This window comes from Chlorocebus sabaeus, chromosome 25, assembly GCF_047675955.1.
Source record: "Chlorocebus sabaeus isolate Y175 chromosome 25, mChlSab1.0.hap1, whole genome shotgun sequence".
Classification (NCBI taxonomy): Eukaryota; Metazoa; Chordata; class Mammalia; order Primates; family Cercopithecidae; genus Chlorocebus; species Chlorocebus sabaeus.
In genome coordinates, this window is record NC_132928.1 from 59,683,302 (window position 1) to 59,706,577 (window position 23,276).

The following is a 23,276-nucleotide window of genomic DNA, read 5'->3' on the forward strand; positions in this document are numbered from 1 at the left end:
TCCTGGATACACTGGACAAAGGGATGATTCATGTCTTGGATGGGATGGAGTGGAACAGTGGGCAATTACATCACACTATTCAGAATTGTGCATAGTTTAAAACTTATGAATTATTTCTAGAATTTTTCATTTAATATTTTTGACCATGGTTGACTACAGTTAACTAAAACCATGGAAAGAAAAACCACAGATAAGGGAAGACCACTGTATCATATCACTTCTTTTTGTTTGTTTGTTTTGTTTTGTTTTTTTGAGACGTAGTTTTGCTCTTGTTGCCCAGGCTGGAATGCAATGGTGTGATCTCGGCTCAGTGCAACCTCCGCCTCCCAGGTTCAAGCCATTCTCCTGCCTCAGCCTCCTGAGTAGCTGGGATTACAGGCATGCGCCACCACACCCAGCTGATTTTGTATTTTTAGTAGAGATGGGGTTTCTCCATGTTGGTTAGGCTGGTCTCGAACTCCCGACCTCAGGTGATCCGCCCACCTCGGCCTCCCAAAGTGTTGGGATTACAGGCTTGAGCCACCACGCCCAGCTATATCACTTCTTTCTGTTGAGATTTGTGTTGGTTTGAATTGAATCTCTTCTCCTGTGGAAATCTTATTTTTTAAAACTTGATTTCTAAGTCGGAAGGTTCATTTGGAAGCTGATTCTAAATGTAATATTCCCTTCTAGATCCAGAATTTATTGTCCTCTGAGTTCTCTGAACTTTCTTAGTTGATGAAAATGTTTTATATGTGTGGTATCCGACACATGTAGCTCTAGAACACTTGAAATGTGGCTGTCACAACTGATAACTTGAATTTTTGAATTAATTTAATTAGCTGCAGTGGTTTATGGCTATAATATTTGACAGTGTAGGCCTAGAGTTTTCCCCTTGCATTTATATTGCTCTTAAGGGGCAGGGCTCATTCTTCTCCATATTGCATACAAAATTTATCTGAATCTTATTAGGGCCAAGTTCTCTAGGATCTTACACATCGTAGCTAGCCAATAGTATAGAAGTTAAAAATGCTAATATGAGATCCCTGAAGAAGATACTGTCATCTCAGTTCATCTTGTACTAGGCATAATATATATGCATTTTGTATTAATTTTAATAGACTTTTAGAATATATAATAACATACATAAATTGTAAGTATAGCTCAATGTATTTTCAGTGTAAGCACACCCATGTTATTATCACTAATGTAAGAAAATAAAACATTACCAGTACCTTAGAAATGCCTCTTCTCCCTCCTCTCAGTCATTACCGCCTCCTTCAAAGTGGTTAGTTTGAAACAAAAGATGTTTATTTTGTCACCACTAGATTAGTTTTGCTTGGTTTTGAACTTTATTATATAAGTGGAATCTAGTTTGTTTTGTTCTGCCTTATATTTGTGACATTCATCTATGTTATATACAAAAGTTTGTTCATTTTTATTGTATATAATATTTTATTATATAAATATACCACCATTTATCCTTTCTACTATTGATGGATAGTAGAGTTAGGTTTTTGTGAGGAGGAGGACTATTACAAATAATGCTCCTATGAACATTTTGAAACCTTTCATTTGGTGCACATATGTACTCATTTCCATTAGGTTCACTCGTAGGAGTAGGATGGCTGGGTCACAGAGTTTGTATATATGTTTGGCCTTAGTAAACTGTGTGAATCTGTGGTTGTGCCAGTTTTCATTCTTACCAGTAATGTAAGAGAACTGCAATTTTTCTACATCACCTCTAATACTGGGCATTGTCAGTCCTTTCAATTGTAGCCATCATACTGGTATTTCATTGTGATTTTAATTTGTATTTCCCTAATGACTAATGAAGTTGAGCACCTGTTTATGTTTATTGATTATTTAGGGATAGCCAATAAAAAGGTGTGCCTATTTAAGCCTCTTGCACATTTTTCTCTTTTGAGTTTTTTTAAATTTAATTTGTAAGTTCCTTAATATAATTCATTTTAATAAGTCATCTAGAGATAATGCCCCAATATTTGAAGTATACTTCGCAAAACTGTAACATATTTGTGTTTACTTTGATACAGTCTTCTCACAGTCAGATCACAAATAATTAAAAGAAAGACTAAGAGTTGGGAGGTGAAAGTAAAGACATGTAGTTGACAGAGTGAGAATGAAGATTTTGTGGAGAGCTGAAGAAAGTTGAAGCAAAATGACCTGCATCCTGGAATTACTGTCCCATAGTGATTATAATCAAGAGAGCTGAGATATTCGTAAAGTGATCTGACACAGCCAGCTCAGAGTGTTTTACTATGGTTTTGGTGTTCTCTGACATGAGATTATCACAGGCAGAGGCTTTATAATATTCTTTTTAAGAAATATATGGATTTTCAAGACTAAAGCCTTTGGTATTAAGTGAGGGAATACTGTATACCAAGATATTAATTAATAGTGAGAAATTTAGCCCAATTCGTTTGGGAGAGTAGTACTTTGGCAAGTTAGTGAGGGAGATGATTTGGGACAAATTGAACTTTAAGGGACCCACAATTTATTCTACACAACTGTTTTGATACTCTGTTGACCTGAAACTCTGTTTCTAAAATGTCATTGAACTTTTACCAAGAGTTGATAGCAAACTATACTATTAAATCTAATTTCATAATCATTACTTAAGGTTAGATTTCTATAATCAATTATGCTTTTTCTATTACATATTAATCCGTGGACATCAGCTGTTATGTAAATTACTCTTTGTATGATATTAAAGATGTATTAATTAGCCTTTATGATTATGTAACTTTTTTACTATTATAATTAATTAGATGGATACTAAATTACTTATTATTTCATGCAATCTGTAAAGTTTAACTTTCTGAACATTATTCAACAAAAGGAAATACCTTTTTATAGTAGTTCAATTTCTACCAAAAACTTAGAGTTTAGAAGGCATGATAACTTTTAAGAATCATTTTTCTCCTGCGAAGTCAACATTATAAAGACAAAATAGAACCAGGTTTATTTTACAAATTAGAATTGTTTAAAGAATTCTTAGGATGGATGAAACAAGTGGTGATAACTGTCACCATTTTACATTAGGAACATAGAAGTTACTTTAATCCATTTCTGCTTATTTACCTCCTTATCACTTTTAGTTTATCTCATTCTATATTATTCCCCTCAATTATTTTAAATTTGGTATATAAACATAGTACTCTTTATTTGAATTTTTTGTTTATTTACAGCTCAACAGGAAGATGATGAATTTGTATGTCAGATAATTTATGTCTTCTACCAGATGGTTTTCCACCAAGCCACAAGAGACGTCATAATCAAGGAAACACGTATCCTTTCAGTGTTTACAGTAGATAAGAATATTTCACATATTCAGAAAAGATGCATCTTTAGGTTTTTGGGATTTTTTGTTTGTTTTTTTGGCAAATGTTGAAATAATGCTGAAAACACTAAGTTTTGAGATAAATTTACAAGATAACCTATTTTCCATGGAAGCTGTTGACCCCAAATCAGTATATAGGTAGAATATAATGAGAACAATTTTATTAACTTGTCAGGTTGTGATTCCTAAGAAACTTAGCAAACAAATCAGAACTTCCTTCTCTATTAACATACCTTAAGTATCAGAGGTTTCTAGGACTATCCTTGGTCCTTTTCTAATCTTACCTTATTTACTCTACGTGGGAAACCACATCTGTTCCCATGAGTTCAGCTACCAACTATATGCTAACTATTTTTTTGATAACCCCTATCTTGAGCCCCAGGCATATGTTGCTAACTGCCACTTGGATATCTTTTTTTTTTTTTTTTTTTTTTTATACTTTAAGTTCTAGGGTACATGTGCATAACGTGCAGGTTTGTTACATATGTATACTTGTGCCATGTTGCTGTGCTGCACCCATCAACTCGTCAGCACCCATCAACTCGTCATTTACATCAGGTATAACTCCCAGTGCAATCCCTCCCCCCTCCCCCCTCCCCATGATAGGCCCCGGTGTGTGATGTTCCCCTTCCGGAGTCCAAGTGATCTCATTGTTCAGTTCCCACCTATGAGTGAGAACATGTGGTGTTTGGTTTTCTGTTCTTGTGATAGTTTGCTAAGAATGATGGTTTCCAGCTGCATCCATGTCCCTACAAAGGACACAAACTCATCCTTTTTTATGGCTGCATAGTATTCCATGGTGTATATGTGCCACATTTTCTTAATCCAGTCTGTCACTGATGGACATTTGGGTTGATTCCAAGTCTTTGCTATTGTGAATAGTGCCGCAATAAACATACGTGTGCATGTGTCTTTATAGCAGCATGATTTATAATCCTTTGGGTATATACCCAGTAATGGGATGGCTGGGTCATATGCTACATCTAGTTCTAGATCTTTGAGGAATCACCATACTGTTTTCCATAATGGTTAAACTAGTTTAGAATCCCATCAACAGTGTAAAAGTGTTCCTATTTCTCCACATCCTCTCCAGCACCTGTTGTTTCCTGACTTTTTAAAAAAACAAACAACCCCATCAAAAAGTGGGCAAAGGATATGAACAGACATTTCTCAAAAGAAGACATTCATACAGCCAACAGACACATGAAAAAATGCTCATCATCGCTGGCCATCAGAGAAATGCAAATCAAAACCACAATGAGACACCATCTCATACCAGTTAGAATGGCGATCATTAAAAAGCCACTTGGATATCTTCCACCTACCTAAAGGGGCATAGCATGCTGTAGTCTAGAGATCTTTGTAAATCAAATAGCCCTAATTTTAATTACCTTTTGCTACTTACAAAGCTGCAGGACCTTGGAAAGTTACTTAACCTCCCTAGGATACAATCATATACCTTAAAAATGCCTGTAACATTGTTAAAATAAAAAGACCTCGTACCTTGTAGAATTGTTGTAAGTACTAATGGATTTAAATTGTCTATAATAGTTCCCAATACACAGAGGTACTTAGTACCTGGTAGTTTATCATTCTTGCATCCAAAGGGTACTCAATATTGGTAACATCATCTCCTGATAAGCAGAACAGTCCTGCCATCTGTATTCATTGTGAATAACAACATTGTCATCTACACAGCCTCTTAAGCTGAAAATTTTGGTATCTGCTAACTCTTTTACTATATATAATTAAACATTCGTTTATTCACACATTTCTTAAGCTTTGACCACCTAAACAGATACTGGCTTATGTGTTAGATATATAAGAAAGTCCTTGACCTCAGGGAGTTTATAGTTTAGTTGGAGAGATAGACAGGTATAATATACAAGAAATATAAAATTATAATCCAGTGTGATTGGCCAGGCACAGTGGCTCATGCCCGTAATCCCAGCACTTTGGGAACCTGAGGTGGGAGCATCACTTGAGCTCAGGTGTTTGCGACCAGCCTGGGCAACATAGTGAGACCTCATCTCTACTAAAAATAAAAAGATAAAAAATGAGCTGGACACGGTGATGCATGCCTGTAGTCCCAGCTACTCGGGACACCGAAGCAGGAATTATCACTTGAGCCTAAGAGGTCAAGGCGGCAGTAAGCTATGATTTTGCCACTGCATTCCAGCCTGGGTGGCAGAGGGAGACCCTATCTCAAAAAAAAATTTAAAATTCTGGAACCATATAGAGTTTCTAAGAGTCAAGTCTGATAAATAGCAAGTCGAATTTGAGAAATGCTAATATGGGCTATCAAAATACAAATACTGTTCTGCCTGAACAGCTAAGAGTACAGAAAGTAATAATTTTTTTTTTGGATTGAGTCTCGCTCTGTCGCCCAGGTTAGAGTGCAGTGGCACAATCTCGGCTCACTGCCAGCTCCACCTCCAGGGTTCACGCCATTCTCCTGCCTCAGCCTCCTGAGTAGCTGGGACTACAGGGGCCCGCCACCACACCCGGCTAATTTTTTGTATTTTTAGTAGAGATGGGATTTCACTGTGTTAGTCAGGATGGTCTTGATCTCTTGACCTTGTGATCCGCCCACCTTGGCCTCCCAAAGTGCTAGGATTACAGGCATGAATAAATATTTTTAATGTGGTTTATAAACTGACTTTCCCAGAAAGACAAATTCCAAATACACTTTTGAACAGTGTTAAAATAATTGGAGTAAATTCATTTTTCCCCAGCTGTATTCCATGGAACATAATCCTTAAGTATTAACAGCTGCTTAGTGAAAAAAAAAAAAAGGTTCTCTGATAGTAAATAAGTTTGGGAAACACTGAGTTAAAGTTAACAAGTTTTCTTGCTACAAGGTCTTCTTGGAACCTTTAATATGCTTTTTTGGGTTGAGAGTCTCTGAAGGTGTATTTTATGTGTAGAATTACTTAAAATTTACATAACTATAGAAGCCACTACAGAAAATAGTAAAATGAAAATGTAGTTTTTCTAGGTAACTTCTTTGAGAGACAACCCTATTTACAGGTCATTTCATAGGGTTTTTTGTGAGGACTAAAAAGTAAAGTATTTAAAGTACCTACCAAGTACCTGCACACAGTGAATAAGTGTTACTGCCTCTGTTTTGGGAAGTCTGTTTAAAATGTACACTTAGTACCTTATTATCAAAGCCCACAGAATTAAGAGAATTCCTATTTGACCTTTCTTTTCAGTGTAACTTTCTTTGAATTTTACCCCAAGTTTAATTTCTGTTTTATGTCACTGAATCTGGAGTCAATACTTTTTGAATAGTTGTCCTGAAGATTATAACATGTTGATAATGGTGCAACAGGGAGATAAAGATCTGCTGAGTTAAAATTTTTATAAAAACTTTGTGTCTTAAAATTGGATAAAGATCACTGAAGTGCTTTTCCAAAATACAAAACACAGAAATGTTTTCGAAGCCAGGCATGGTGGGGCATGCTTATAGTCTCAGCTACCTGGGAGGCTGAGGTAGGAAGATCACTTGAGCCCAGGAATTTGAGGCTCCAGTGAGCTATGATCATGCCATTGCATTCCAGCCTTGATGACAGAACGAGGCTCTGTCTCTTTAAAAAAAAAAAGCTGAAAAATAATAAATTTTAAAAATGTTTTGGAGTTCAAAAAACACAATTTTTGTTGATGTCAATGGCATTTAAATCTGTCATGTTACAATGTATTACATATTAAAAATTATTGAAATATTTTATTTCACCATAACCTTTAGCATTTTATTGTGATTCTCCCTATGAATCCAATATAAGTATTTAAAATAAAAAAAAACTATTAGGCAAGATTTTATTCCTTTTCTTTTTGTTAGAAAGTTCGATCAATATTAGTTGATATAATTTGAACAGAATACTTGACATATGAGATAGCTAGTGTAGACTTCTTTTAGATAAATATATGATTTATATTCAGATGTTTAAAATATTAAACTGACTCACACCATGACTCAATCACATAAGAATTGAGAACTAATGCTGATTATATTTTTATATAATCTCAACAATTGCAGTATGGGAAATAAAATACAACTGGCCTTCCTTATTTGGGGGTTCCTCATCTGCTGATTTAACCATCCATAGATTAAATTTATTCAAAAAGCATTCTAATAGAGAATAGAAATGCAACAATAAAAAACAGAAAATATGGTATAACAACTATTTACTTAGCATTTATATTTTATTCAGTATTGTAAGTAATCTAGGAAGGATTTAAAGTATACAGGAGGATGAGCATAGGCCATATGTAGATACTACACCAGTTTATATAAGAGACTTAAGCATCTGTGGATTTTGGCATTATTGGAGGATCCTAGAACCAGTCTCCCATGGCTGCTGAGGGAAGATTATAATCCACATTTGTCTAGATTATTTTAGATTCCCCTTGAGAATTTTTAAGATTTTTCTAATAATTTTTATTCTCACAAAACCATGTGAAGTATGTAGATGATTATTCATTAAATAAAAATTTATTGAGCACTTGTTATGATCTAAAACCTGGGGTACTATAGTGAATATGATAGGCAAAGTCTCTGCCCTAGTGGAACTTATATTCCAGTGGAGAAAAGAGGCAGTCAATACATATTTTTTACATATTTTCTTAAAAATGAGTTTCAGAATGCACAAATACATTATTCTATATATTTTTTCTACATTTTTAAATATACCTTTTGTATCCCTAAAAAAAAAAAATAGTAAGAACCACTATGCAATATAGCCATGTAGCAAAACTGTACTTGGGTCCCCTAAATCTATTTTTAAAAAACAACAATTTAAGTAGTAAGTAACACTAATGAGTTAAGTCATCACTTTGCCACTAGCTAGTCATAATACTGTGTGATAATTTTAGGAGTGTAATCAGTGATACAAAGAATGGTATGTACTTGTGTACATGTGCTAGAGTTTCTTAGTAGAAATTTGTGTACTCTTTTCAAATTGTTTTAACTAAGACCAATTGATAGTATTGATGCGAGATCACAACGTTTTTCTTCACTTCCTCTTTTAGATTCATCAAGGTTTCTTTCTTAATTTGAGTTTGCTTCATTCTGTCCCTTCTCTCTTACTTATTTGTAATTATACATTTCATTTTTTTTTCTTTTGGGATGCAAACCTAAATTTCATCATGCATTGTCACCAAGTTCTGAAGGAGTATATCTTTCTATTTGACAGTCTATTAGCTATCCAATATAATAATTTCACTTTTGTGTGTGTGTGTGTGTATATATATATATATACACTGTTTTTTTAAATATATTTATCTCTTTTGAAATATTAGGTTGCAGCTTTCTTTTATGTGAAAACGTTTTATCATGCCTTCTCTTTTTGACCATGAATCTCTCTTATTAGTTTTGTATGAAATTAGTTTTCCTGAATTTTTAGGAGAGCAGGATAGATCAAGAAGCATTTATAGCTACACAACTATAGAGCTTCCTCTTTATTTATGTTCATGATCCTCATGTATTCAGAAATGTGGTCTTGTACTTTCTGAGATTTACTGACTGTTTTCCTTACCCATTTTTATCTAGATTTTTCTCTTTTTTATGTCCCTACTATCCCTGTTTTTTTAAACAAATGAAATATTAAGTGTTTCTAGTCATCTTGTATTAATGATTTTATTTTAAAATTTGAGTTAAATTTCCATTTAGCATTTAGATTTAGAAAAATATGAGATTTTTCTAGTATTATTGACTAGCCACAATATCAAATGTAGTTTGTATCTTTAACCATTTTTATTCAGAGGCTCCAGCATATCTCATAGACCTGATGCATGATAAGAATAATGAAATCCGAAAGGTCTGTGATAATACATTAGATATTATAGCGGTAAGTAATTATTTTTTCTACACAAAGTATAATTGACTTCATCTTGGGGGAAAAAGACATTGTAAACCTATTTTAAACAATGCATTCAGTGTAAACCCAAATTTGTATTTTGGTAAGATTCAGGATATACAATGATAACAAATTTACTTTTTAAACATTAGTAAGTTCTTTAGCTTTCAACTTTTAAGTCATCGGCCCTTTACTTAAAGAGATTTTATAGGTATTCAGAGTTCTGATCTACATATCATCACAGAGTTACTTGTTTTTCAGATAAATTATTGTATAGGAGTGGGGAGTTGGCACACAGTTTCTGTCAAAACATAATCAATTTTGTGGTTTGGCCCTTAAAGTTTTTTAACAAATCAAATCTTGTATCAGCTATTTTTTCCAGTTAATTGATAGTTTTATTTTATACATACAGTTGCCCTTTAAGTTGCTTTGAAATGATGGGAAATACAAAAATCTTAATATTATTCATAGTTTTGGAGGTTTTTAAAGGATACATGACTAGAGGGATATGATCAAAGAGATGATCTAAGTGTTGAGTTAGAAACTTGTGAACCACGCAGACTTATTGCCAGCAATTTTGCTGCCTACCACAGTCTTCTGCCTGAATTTGGGCCTTGTACCAGGGATGTACAAGATACTCGATTATTTTAAGTATGTTTTTATATATGGTATATACTGCTACGCACAACCAGGTTGATTTCTTTTTCAAACTGGATTTGGCTCACTTTTAGAAAGCTTATTGAATGTAGACTACTCAGTAGTTTTAAAAGTTTAACTTTAGCTTTTTAAACAGATCAGAATAACATTTTTTTAAAATCAATTAATAACTTAGTTGGAAATCCACTAAGTTGGGTTTTCTGCTAGTGATATAATCATGAAACTAGACTATCACCATTAGGAACTTTATTGTCACTGTCTCACATTTTATTTCAGAAATTCATCTTAATTTGTTATCTGTTTTTTGGATTTCACTAAGTATCTCATTACTGGTGTAGAACTAAATGGATACGTTGACATTTTAGCTTTGATTTCTAAGTCAGAATAGAGAAACTGTACATATTAAATCCTCATTCTATGAAAATATTTCACACATAGGTCACTGATCACAGGGCTTTTGAATATAGAATATTTAATATGCCTAGAGAATAATTTCATGGCTCATGTACTATTTTCTAATAGATCACAGTGCCATTGTTGTATATAAAGTATATAGTATAAGAACAAGAAACTTCTTATGGTTCCATATGTGATTATCTTACTTGAAGCAACAAAGAAAGGAGACAGTTGTCATTCTGTTATGCATTATATTTAGCATACTTTTTATCTACCTTCTGTCTAGGAAAGGTAGCTAGAAGATAACAATGTTTAGATTAACATATTAAGTGTATGTGGTTTAGAATGTAAGTTGATAGTTCCAATACAAATGTATTTATTATAAAATAATTTTATTTCAAATAATTTCTAAACTCTGGGCTTAAGTCTCTCATCTTAAACTGGAGTCACCGTTGACCCTGTGTCTCTTTTCTCTTCTAGATACTGTCTTAGCTCTCCTTCTTTCTAGAACCAAAGTTTCCAAACAGTTGTCTATATTTTACTTCCTTCATTTCTGCACTTTAAACTTATGAAAATTCTGGCTTCTGCCTCCATCACTGCATTGAAATGGTGCTCACTAAAAAGACCATCAAGGGAGAATGTGAAGTTTTTGTTCAGTTAGCATTAGTAATGGCTAAATAACAAACTTTTTAAATTATTAGAAACTTGCTTAGGAGAGGAGTGGATGATCCCTTGAAATTCTTTTTACCTCTAGATAATGATGTCCTACTATTCTCAGACTGACTGTATTCTATAATAATAATAAAAAATCCAAAAAATATATAGACAGAATGGGAATATTCTTAGCTTAAAACAATTTACCTTTAAAAAAAACAAACTTATTTGCCACTGAAGACAGACAGTGCAGAATAATACTAAGAAAAATTAGATGCCTTGCAAGCCTTGGGGAAATATACTTTCTGGAGTAAAGTACTTGTCCCCCAAATTATGCAAATATTATACTAGTGAAGATTTGTTTAATGTAGTTGGGCCCAAGCCCTCAACTGATTAATTGAAACATGTGCGGTGGCAGTACCCTGGGTACCAAGGAGGATTACATCACTTGTTTACATGATACAGTCTCTGTGGCCTCATCAACACATTGTCACCTGTGTGACTATGTTACTTGTAGTTTGGGGAGGCAGGGAATGGTGTAGGTGCAAAGAGGAGCAGGGAGGCAAGAAGAGAGAAGCCTATAGCTAGTTGGTCTCCCAAGGGAATTGTAAGTCAGTTGACCATTGCCTCTTTCTCTTGCATGAAGGCACTCATGGGAATCATGAAGGGAAGAACATCACCTACCCCTCCAATCTAGAGAACTTCTAAAAACTCATGTAGATTTGTATCCTTCAGTACATCCTCAGCTTTGTATGAAGTATTTGAGAACCTCAAAAATGCTCCCCTGATTTGTCTGGTTTGTCAGACACTTAATACATGTTTATTAAGCACCTATTATGTGCCAAACACTAAGAAAGACTCTGAGAATACAAAACTCAACAGTACAAAGTTCCTTGAATATGAAAATACCATCTAGACTCCAGAGAACACCTGAGATACTATTCTGTAAACACGTGAACTGGCGTTCCAGAAGCAATACTACTACATGGCCTATCACTAGATTATTTGTAGTAACGGCACACTGTATCTACAGGGTGCTTACAGGAAAAGGGATATAACCAGGTTCTCTAATGAAAGACTGATTTCTGTCATCTTTCTAGCCAGTGTATGATTTAGTAGTGACATAGGTTTGTGTCACTGAGATTTTGAAGGGTACCTCTTCCTTTTTTAATAACTCTTAATTATGATCATGGGCAGATTGTTTTTATTTTAATAATCTGGAATTAATAGCAAACTCTAATATTCTAAACTTGGAAAAGTAGGTGCTACCTTCATTCCAGACAGACAAAATTGTACTTAATAAGGCTGGTTTATTAAAATGAAAGAAACCAATGTAGCTTTAAATGTAGCTTCTACATCACCCGTTGTTATCTCTGCAGAGATAACACAGGCAGAGTTATCTTTGTGTCAGAGAGAAAAGGTGGACTTATTCATAATCTTGCCAGTAAAGGAGAGCACTTTAAAAAGTATCTTACAACATCTTGAAAAGAAGTTACAGAGAAGGTTTTATAGGGTTAGGGTTAGCGTTAGAACTCAAACTTTCAGGAGCAGGGCATAGGTAAATGCTGGTCACTTTTAATTGGCATACAAGTTGGATGTGGGAGTAGTGATTTTCAAGTGAATTGTTGGCAGAAATTTCTAAAATCTTCTCTTTCCAGACCAAGCAGAACTGGTTCTTCCTTGTTTTGCAGTCTTGGCAAATTTTTTTATTTCCCAGTGTGAGCTTGATTTTTGTTTCCCATATAGTCTAATTGGGTTTAATGAGATAAATTTATTTAACCCTCTTTTATAGTTCATTTTTATATTTCATAAACCAAAAGGCAGACATTTAGGATATTTTTCCAACCTGTTAGAATTTAAGCATATACACACATAATTTTATACATAAATGTGTGTGTTTCCTACCTGTTATGCATGTTACTTTGTTTTTTTTTTTTTTAATTGGCAACAGTTGGACTTAAAAGAACCCACACATAGTATGAAAACAAAATTATGATTTCTTACTTAAATACATTTTATTTAGTTATTTCTTTTACTTTGTGGTCAAGACTAAAGGTCAACACTTGGGGCAGTCTTATTGAGAAATAGATAGTATATGCATAAAAATCAACAACTTTATTATGTATGTTAAATTATGTGTATGTCTATCGATATTATTAGAATAAATATTTTTTAAGATATAACAAGTGTCTCGTTAGCAGCTACCACCGTAACTTTAATGAGCAACTAAATTACTCCAGACTTGCTTTAATTTTGTATGAAAAATTACATTAAATAAACCATATTACAGTCTCAATTAGGGGGCTGCCACATTAAAGGAAAAAGGAAAATCTGTTTTCCATCAGTTATGTTAGAACACAAAGCAGATCTATGTTGCTCTGTGTTATCCTATAGTGTGTTAATCAGATACAAGGTGTGACGGAAGCCAGTGACAAAGAGTTTTCATGATAGTGAACAGGCTCTGATAATAGGTTAGTTAAGGCTTCATAATGTTTCGGTGGTTAACTAATAAACAAAATGATGTAGGACTTCAAAAAGGATGGTACATTCCATGTAAAATCAAACCATCAGTCTTTCACAACACTTTAGAATTTATGGTACTAAGTGCTTAAAATCATAATGTCAGGAGCTGAGAAGAGAAAGAAATAAAAAACAAAGCATGTTTTTCTTTAAATACAAGTCTCAAAGCCAGGACACCAGGGTATACTCCTTGTGAAAAGAAGTATTTCAAAAATGAAGAAAAAACTGTAATCCTAGAGTATTTCCACAAAGGCTTTGGATAGGTTTTGATGACATACCTTAGCTGTGATTCAGCTGTGACATAATTATTTTCTGATATGGGGCTGGAGGTAGAGGGGAGTGAATAATAAGAAAGGACTAGAGATTGGTGGATGGGGTTGAGAGAATTGATTTTAATGATGTATGTTGATTAAAATTTTTTGACACTGGGTTTTCATTTAAGAATTGCTTGTTAACTTTTTAAAAGAAACTCCTATCCTACCAGTATTTTTTAGTTATTTGGGATAGTTATTTCAACAGCTTTGTGAATTCATGGTATAAATCATCGGGTTTTATTTATAGAATGTTAGAGCTTAAGTCTGTCTTAGATTTGTTTCATTTTCCAAAGAAGAATCTGAGACTAAGAGAGATTAGAATACCTTTAAAAGGTTGCGTAATTCAGTTAATAGCAGAGCTAGAACCAGAGCCCAGGTCTCCTGACTCCTAATCCAGTGTTCTTTATATTATACAATACCATATTATTAATAGCTCTAAAGGCAGATGCTGAAACACAAAGAAACTCACTTTGCCGTGGCTACTAAACTATATTCATTGAGGATTCCCAGAGCACATAGAGAAGATAGAGATTCCCAAATGATGGTCCATAGGAATATGATACAGCAAATTGTCACTGAAATGGAAAAGGGAAAAATATTAAAAAGGAAAGGTTAGTCCACGAGGGGGATATAATGTTGCAAACATGTTTTATTTTGGGAAAGTACTGTATGTCTTTACTTTGAGATTCTTTCTCACATTTTTTAGTCTGCAAATGACCCTTCTTTAATAAAACAGGAATAGTAGGTGGCAGTTGATTTACTTTTAACATTTGTCCCCAAAATGTGCTTTTGAACCTTTCCTGAAGTCCAAAACCATTGTCTTAGCCTATTAATTCACTGTACTTGGTAAATAGGATCTCAACAGCCATAAGCTAAAATATTTCATTTTCAAGAAATCTGGTAAACCTTTCCAGAAACATAAACATAAATGGTCAGCATTATATAGCAAAACAATGCTATTTCATTTGATTCTAAGTAACGTTTACTACTAAGGAAAAAGAGAAGTAAAAAAGTTTTAATGAATATTGTGTTCCTTATGGCATATTTCATTCTAAGATGCTTTATTTGGTAAACAGTTGAAAACCTGAGGCAACATTATCACAAAGTAGAGCAAACTTTTATGGCACAAGTCCAATATCTTAATAATGTTTCATACTTAGCTTGTAAATGTTTTAAACACATATTTTAAAATATTTTCCAAAGTTATCCATTAATATTGGAGTTGAGAAAGTCATTGAAAACTGGTGGGATATAGTAGTTATTGTGGTTCTATCTTGCTGAAGTTTTTATAGGTATTTTTCCTGTAATTTTCCATTTTCAACAATGAAAATATTAATTTTATAATCATGAAACTCCAAATATTATTTCAGAGTTATGTTATGATTCTTTAAGACTTTAAATGGAGAAACTTTTAAGGCTTTCATACTGTTAAGCTGAGGTTTTTGGTTTTTTTTTTTTTTTTTTTTTTTTTGCCATTTTCCATCTATGATCTATAACAAAGAACCATACATACATATTTAATTTCAAGGCCACCTCTTATGAAAACTCTGCTTGCCAATGTAGTAGATTCATCATAGTAGGATTCTGGAATCATTGTTGGATCTTTTGCAGGATATAATTTTCAATATCCTAAATACACAGTTTGGTATAGAGTAGTGTACTGTGTCGTATTTCCTGAGAAAAGAGTTGTTTTGCTTCTTTTTTAGAGCTGAGAAAATAACCATGGTATTTTTACTGTGATCCTGTAAACAATAATGCATGTTAATTAGTATGTTAGTCATAGAAATTAAACCTATTATTTTATAGTACAAAATGCTTAAAAGTTAGAATACAATTATTTTAAGTAAGAAAATGATAATACAATCTATATCATTGCTACCATACTTTTTAGGCTTATAATGTCAAGAGATGCACTGGTTGTATACAGTAATTCAGTCAAAAACTGATAAAAGGTGAAAATTTTAAAGGAATGTGTAAGGGCAGTCATTACATTTGGTGCTAGGTTCTATACTAACTCACTGTCTTAGAAGATCAGTTTTACCAAGAAAGTATCAAAAGTTAGCCATGGATGCTTATGGATATTTTTGGTTTGTGTGTTTGGACTTTTGTCAGATAGATTTGATAATCTCTTTTTTAAATGAGCTTTGTATGTATAAGTTTTTTAATAAGAATAATGATGTGAGCTCATAGGGTGATCAGAAGGCTAAAGTTAGAAGCGCAATTGTTTATCAAGAAACTTCTTTGTTATACATTTTTACATTTATTAGATATATTTTTGTTATTGTTAGGATAATCTTAAAAGAGGGTGTGAAATGATAACTCGGAGTAAGCAGGATTTTTGGTTTTGCAAAGCATTACTTCCTAGCCTAAATACATTTTGTGGAAATGTAGTTTAAGGATATTGTTATTTTAAATATTACCTACCTCTATAACATTTCACAGGTATTAGTAGGAGTCAAGTTTTACTCTTAGTGGAATAGCAGACCCCATATTTTATATGCTTTGGGCACTTGACTGAATTTTAACTCCTATTCTTACACCAGGAATGAATATGCTTGAAATTTAAATTGCAATCAAATCATCAGATCATATGATTTTTCTGTCTTTTTCCTTGAATGAATACCTCTTCGTTCAGATAATTCAATCAGATTTAAATTTTTCTACCAAAATGAAAAATTAGTTTTATGCCTCTTCCCAAGTGAAACAAGCTACTATTCTTTAAAAAAATAACATTCAAATTAGTTCTGTATTTAATGTGGACTTACTAGGATTTCTAATATTTTTGTAAAGCATATTCTGAGAGTTTTGGTAACCTGTAACTAACTTTTTTTTTTTTTTTAAAGCCAATTAGTATGGACAATTTCTTGTCCACATTATCATTTTGCTTTTTAATATATTAAATGTCTTACCCCAATGGATATAATAAATTTATCCTTTCTTTCTACTGTATGGTTATGTGATCACTCTTTGTAATTATCTGGCCATTTCTAATATGACAATATCTTTCTGCAGCTAACTTTAATTGAGCACATACACAGACACACATGGCAACAAAAAGTGTACTCTTGTGAAGTTATATGAATCTTAAAGAGGTTCACAGTTATATTTAGCATTTAGGCTAAATAACTTTGAAGCTGATCATATGCCTATATTACACAATGAGGCATCGCTTGGTATTTCATTTAAGTTTGGAAGCCCAAAGCGAACCGCAAAACTGCTTGTAACAACATCTCTGTGCATATTATTTTTCAATTCCCTCTTTCCCCAGTACCCTCCCAAGTATAGCCAGCTCAGTAAGAGCATGACTGAGAATACGATGGGATAATATACTTACCAGACCAGAAGCTACTTCTTCCCATATCACTGCTTGGTCAACGACTTCCTCCCATATCACTGTTTACTTACAAAATCTTAGAGCTGAAAGTTGTCCCTGGGGGTTATTTGTTATATTCTCATTCAATGAAGAAGCTGTTTTGCAGGAACCCTGAAAATATTCATTTATCCTCTGTTTAACTGCCTCTTCCACGTTGCTAGCCTGAGGCTTACAGTGCTGTAGTAGCCACAGCCAGCTGTGTTCCCTGGATCAAGTTACTTCAGTGTTCTGGGCCTCATTTTCTCATTTGTAAGATGTTGATAATTATAGTACTTATTTCAGAGAGCCGTTACCTGAATTAATTAAGGTAATGGCTAACATTTATTAAGTGTTCTCAATATAAGTTATCTAAATACTTTATATGTATTATCTCCTTTTGGCAGAATAATTTGTGTGTGATCAGTGATTGGGTGGTTGTATAAATTACCATCACATTCAGTCACTGTGACCATATCAATAATACTAAGGAGGTATGGCATTTGGATTTATTATTTATATCTGAATAGTCAATTTCAAGTATAGTTTAGTGTAACAGATGTAACTGAGGTAAAGATCTTCAGTTGTTTAATTATGAAAACTATCAGTTGAATAAAAAATGTCTATTTTTTACATAATGTTTATGATAGCTCTTAATTTTATGCAACTTAATGTTAAATAATAACATTAGGAAATAGATTGACGGCTAGTAGAAATGTTAATAGATAACTATTAGAAAAGAAGTCCCGGTGGCTCACGCCTGTAATCCCAGCACTTTGGGAGGCCAAGGCGGGCAGATTACCTGAGGTCAGGAGTTCAAGACCAGCCTGGCCAACATGGTGAAACCCCATCTCTACCAAAAATACAAAAATTAGCTGGGTGGTGGTGGCAGGCACCTGTAATCCCAGCTGTTCTGGAGGCTGAGGCACAAGAATCACTTTAACCCAGGAGGCAGAGGTTTCAGTGAGCTGAGATCGTGTCACTGCACTCCAGCATGGGTAACAGCAAGACTCCATCTCAACAAAAAAAAAAAAGGAAAAAGAAAAGAAGTCCCATTATGTGTATATACCCAAAGGAATATACATTGTTCTACCATAAAGAGACATGCACGTGCATGTTCATCGCAGCACTGTTTACAGTAACAAAGACATGTAATCAAGCGAAATGCCCGTCAACAGTAGACTGGCTAAAGAAAATGTTGTACATATATACCATGGACTCAGCCATAAAAAAGAACGAGATCATGTCCTTTGCAGCAACATGGATGGAACTGGAGGCCATTATCCTAAGTAAACTAACACAGGAACAGAAAACCAAATACCACATGTTCTCACTTATAAATGCGTACTAAACACTGAGTACACATGAACACAAAGAAGGGAACAACAGACATCAGGACCTACTTAAGGGTAGAGGGTGGGAGGAGAGTGAGGATTGAAAAACTACCTATTTGGGTACTATGCTTATTACCTGGGTGACAATCTGTACACCAAACCCCCATGATACACAGTTTACCTGTATAACAAATCCGCACATGTATCCCTGAACCTAAAATAAAAATTAAAAAGAAAATAAAGTTTAATAATTTGGTAGCAAAATTGTCACTAGCAGTACTATAGTCAAAAAATATCCTCTACCTTCCCCAACTTCAGTTGAAGGGAGCGTCTGTGTATTTTTTAAATGTACAGTATAGAACATACAATCTGACAACTGACACTGCTGGGATTTGCTGATAATGTGAAACTTGAACAAGTTATAATTTTAACAAGAAAATTACAATAATAATTACATTTATTATAAAATTACAGATTTTATTTTTATATCCCAGAAATGTATTCTGTGATAGTGATTTTGATTTGAGTCTCAGCTTGAGTTGAAATTGCTTAACATTTGACTAAAATATATATTTGGTCTACCTCTTAGTTTTTGTGATCACCTTAATAGTGCTATTACCCTACATCCCTCTAACTCCTTTTTGACTGCTGTAACCAAATGTGTTTAAAGATATGACAGAGGAATTTAAAACCAAGAACTCTAACAATGACATGAAATATCTGAAGCCCTTTATTTTCTATCCATGCTATCATTTCTGCTGTCCATAAAGCAATACACTAATCAGTAGTAGCTGCACCCTATGGGACAAGTAGAAGATGGAGAAGTTCTGCTGTAGCTTACAGTAATTTGCCTATTTGTCCTTCAAAATCATTCACCAAGAACTTTCTCTCTGACAAGTGTTATAGATACACCTGTCAGTGAATAACCTAATCTTGCTCCATAGGAGTTTATGATCAAAACAAGAAGCATTTAAATAACTAATTACAACTAAATAAGATCATTAATTTGTGGTTGGAACAAAAATTAAATTCAATTCTGATATTTGTTTTCTGTAGTAAACCATTTTAGCAGCTAAAATAATACTTAATAGTGCTTTCCCCCTAGTGTTATCTAGACTAAAAGATACAGCAAAATATGTCATTTTATGGTAACTACCTGTCATTAGTGCCACAAATGCAGTTGACTCTTGAACAACACAGGTGTTAGGGGACCAATCCCCCTACACAGTTGAAAATCCATGTATAACTTTTAGCTCCCCTAAAACATAAACTAATAGCCTACTGTTAACTGGAAGCTTTACTAATAGCATAAACAGTTGATTAAAACATATTTTGTATATGTATTATATACTGTGTTCTCACAATAAAGTAAGCTAGAGAAAGGAATATTTTAAAGAAAATCATAAGGAAGAGAAAATATATTTACTATTCACCAAGTGGAAGTGAATCATCATAAAGATCTTCATCCTTGTTATCTTCACATTGAGTAGGCTGAGGAGGAGAAAGAAGAGGAGAGCTTGGTTTTGCTGTCTCAAGGATGGCAGAGGTGGAACAAAAATCCATGTATAAGTGGACCTATGCGATTCAAATCCATTTTGTTCTAAGGTCAAATGTAATTACAGTCACAAGAACTCTTTGGAAACTGAAGTCTTACTGCTTGCTTAAATTCTGGCAATATTTATGTAATAAGAATTTATGAAATTTGAACTTTTCTAGTGTTTGCCATTGCCATTAGTAATCAATAATACAAACACAGACTTCTTTATGTATGTAATTGCTTTTTGTTGGCTATTATATAAAATAATTCTGAACAGGTATTTTTAATGCTTCCTCTGACCCAATGAAGGCCCCCCCAAAATTCTCAAGAGATAAAAATATTGCTGTCTGAGTGCCAAGTGAGTTAGCTTATATAATAACCGTTAACTGTTTGTTTTCAACAGGAATATGATGAAGAATGGGCTAAGAAAATTCAGAGTGAAAAGTTTCGCTGGCATAACTCCCAGTGGCTGGAGATGGTAGAGAGTCGTCAGATGGACGAGAGTGAGCAGTACTTGTATGGTGATGATCGAATTGAGCCATACATTCATGAAGGAGATATTCTCGAAAGACCTGACCTTTTCTACAACTCAGGTGATAACCAAAGTGAAAATAAACAGTTTATATGCTATGAATAGAGATTTTAGTCTGCCAGCCTTGCACATTCCCAAGTTTTTAATAAGCACTTCTTTTACTTTATGAATGGTCTTCTGCTAATGATTTTAGATGTAACATCTATATATAAAAAGCAAACCTATTAACTTACCATTTTTTTCCAAGTTAGTCTTTAATGGAATCTCCATAAAAGGCTGTAGCCAGGAAAATTAATTGTTCTTAGAAGTTTATTACTTGCTAGAATATGTAACTTAAATGGACAACTTCAAGATTTCTGACTTCTGTTCAAAAATGTAATATTCATTTTTCTTCTGCATTTATTAAATGCATAATTTATTAATTCATTTTTTGTTTTCCAAGGTATTTAATCTTAACAGTTTAATTTTGCCATGGTTTTGCTTTAGTTTCAAACTACCAAGCTCTATATGGTAACTTGGGGAAGATTTAGACACTTTAGAGCAATTGTTTATTCTTTCTAAACTATGCTAATGTTTTCAAGGTAAAATTTAATATTTATGTAAATCTTACATGTATTATAACCTTTTTGATTCTGCATTACTACCTTTTTCCAAAGATGAGTTTGACACAAAGATTGGTAAGTTTTTGCATATTCTAGCTTTCACTATTTTGTACTGTTGCCAACATTAATGTTACTTCATTGAAGTCATTTAATTGAGAAGAAGGAAAGGATTTATATAATAATTAAGATCTCTAGCAAGTTCAAGATAAAAATCATTAAAGTGATTATATCTGAATTAGTGACTCACTTTTTTTTACCATGTATTTCTACCATGCATTTAGTGTTCTCAATATATGTTCTCTAAATATTTTGTGTATTATCTCATTTTATCTGAACAATTTGATCAGATTGGATGATTATGTAAATTACTATTACATCTGATCACTGTACTCACATTAATAATACCACTCACATTTTCATTCATGTGTTTTCTTAATTGTGTATTGTGCAAATTTTCCATAGATATTGTGTATTATTTTTGTATTTGGTATAGATATTTAAATCATGGAAAACTTATGCTTTACTCTGAAAATCAAATAGATTTCTTCCTAACTCAACTTTACAGTAGTTATGAAATGTTGCTTTGTGTTTCAAACCAGATGGAGTAGATCATTAATTTCAACCAAACAGAATTTCTTAGTTCAGTAATGGCAAACAGCTGTTACTTACATATTCAGTATTCATGAAGTAAGATGATGTAAAATATATATGATATGAACTTTTTTGTTAATAGAAATCCGAATATTCTTGGAATCAAGTTTCTTGCTTTGAAGGTTGATAGCTACCTTTCATAATGAATCAATTACCAGTTTCTAAAACCAGATAAAGCTATTAACCACCTCAGTATTCATCATTGTTGTTTTAATACAATTAAAATTTCAGAACAGATTTCTAAAAAGTTATACCACATTTCCAAAATTAAATTAACCTCTTAAAGTGAAAATCCTAAATATTTTTCTGATACTTTAAAATGTATAAGTTATGCTTTTGTGAGAAAACAGTTATGTATATTTTCATATACCAAAACTTAGAAACATTTAGTTTTTTTTTAATCTGTAGCCTGATGATATGATAGACATTTGACAGTAGAAATTACATGCTGTGAGTCTAAAATTAAATTTCTTATAGCAAGCAATTTTTTTTAGTTCAGTAATTATTTTACATACATCATTTTCCATGGATAGTCCATGGGCTAAATGAATCTCTGTAGCATTTCTTGATGTGTCTCATGGAAATCTAGATAGTATCAGCCTCCTTTCCTTTATTGTGTATGATTGTATCATCAAAAAACATCAGATAAATGTGTACTACTGCAGATTTGTTTGAATGCTTGAGCCATGTTTCTAAGCCTCTGGGTCTCCCTGAAAATTTAGGCTGTTTCTGATAAGAACAACTTTAGCGGCTTTTCAGTCACAGAGGTTAAACTGAGTGGCTCGTAATTCCCTGGGTCTCATCTTTTACTTTAAAATGAAATGGCATCTGCTATTTTCTAGTCATTAGCATCACTCTCTGTATTTTTAGACTATTTAATAGTCAAATGTGAATGATTCTCCCATGTTTTAAAAAAAAATCTTAGTATTATCATGTGAAATACAAAACTAGCATCTCCTTTAGTTACAGTACTTTTTCCTTAGTCTAAAATTATTGTGATTGTAGTCACTAATTAATGTCCTTTGCTATCATGAAAATGAAGCTGTTTGCTTTAGTACTTTTACCCATAGAGGAAATATTTTGTCATTCATAAAGCCGTATTGCTATGACATATGTCTAAATGACTTTTTATTTTTTAATTGTTCTTCATTAATTGTAGTGAATCTTACTCTTAGTATGTGAATATATTACTGGAATATGAAGCTGAAAATGGTTTGTTCTATCTCAGGAATATTGTAAAAACCATAGTTTTCATTTACCTATGTATTTCTGTGATGTGTCTTGTAAAGTATAGTCAAATAAATTATTAATAAGATTTATCATTTTACTTATTTCTTTTTCTCATATTCTATACTATTGACATCTATTTTCTCCCGTACAGTCACAATTTCACCTTTAGTTCATATGATATGAATTTTATATTATTGTGCCCAATATTAAAAATATAATTTTGATATTATTATATATTATTATATGTCCAATATTATATATATTACTGTGCCCAATATTATATTTTCATTTGACTTTAAGAA

At 33.0% G+C, this 23,276-nt stretch overlaps 1 protein-coding gene across 5 annotated transcripts in view; it reads left to right on the forward strand.

The window, feature by feature from the left end:
• The window catches only part of KIFAP3 (kinesin associated protein 3), a 147,527-nt gene that overhangs the window by 86,828 nt on the left and 37,423 nt on the right, over nt 1-23,276 (forward strand). For all 5 annotated transcript variants that reach the window (XM_037985979.2, XM_007989549.3, XM_037985978.2 and 2 more), the window contains exons 16-18: nt 3,189-3,287; nt 9,104-9,189; nt 20,363-20,552. In XM_037985979.2, the coding sequence (XP_037841907.1) occupies nt 3,189-3,287; nt 9,104-9,189; nt 20,363-20,552 (375 nt within the window). The remainder of the gene's footprint in view (nt 1-3,188; nt 3,288-9,103; nt 9,190-20,362; nt 20,553-23,276) is intronic.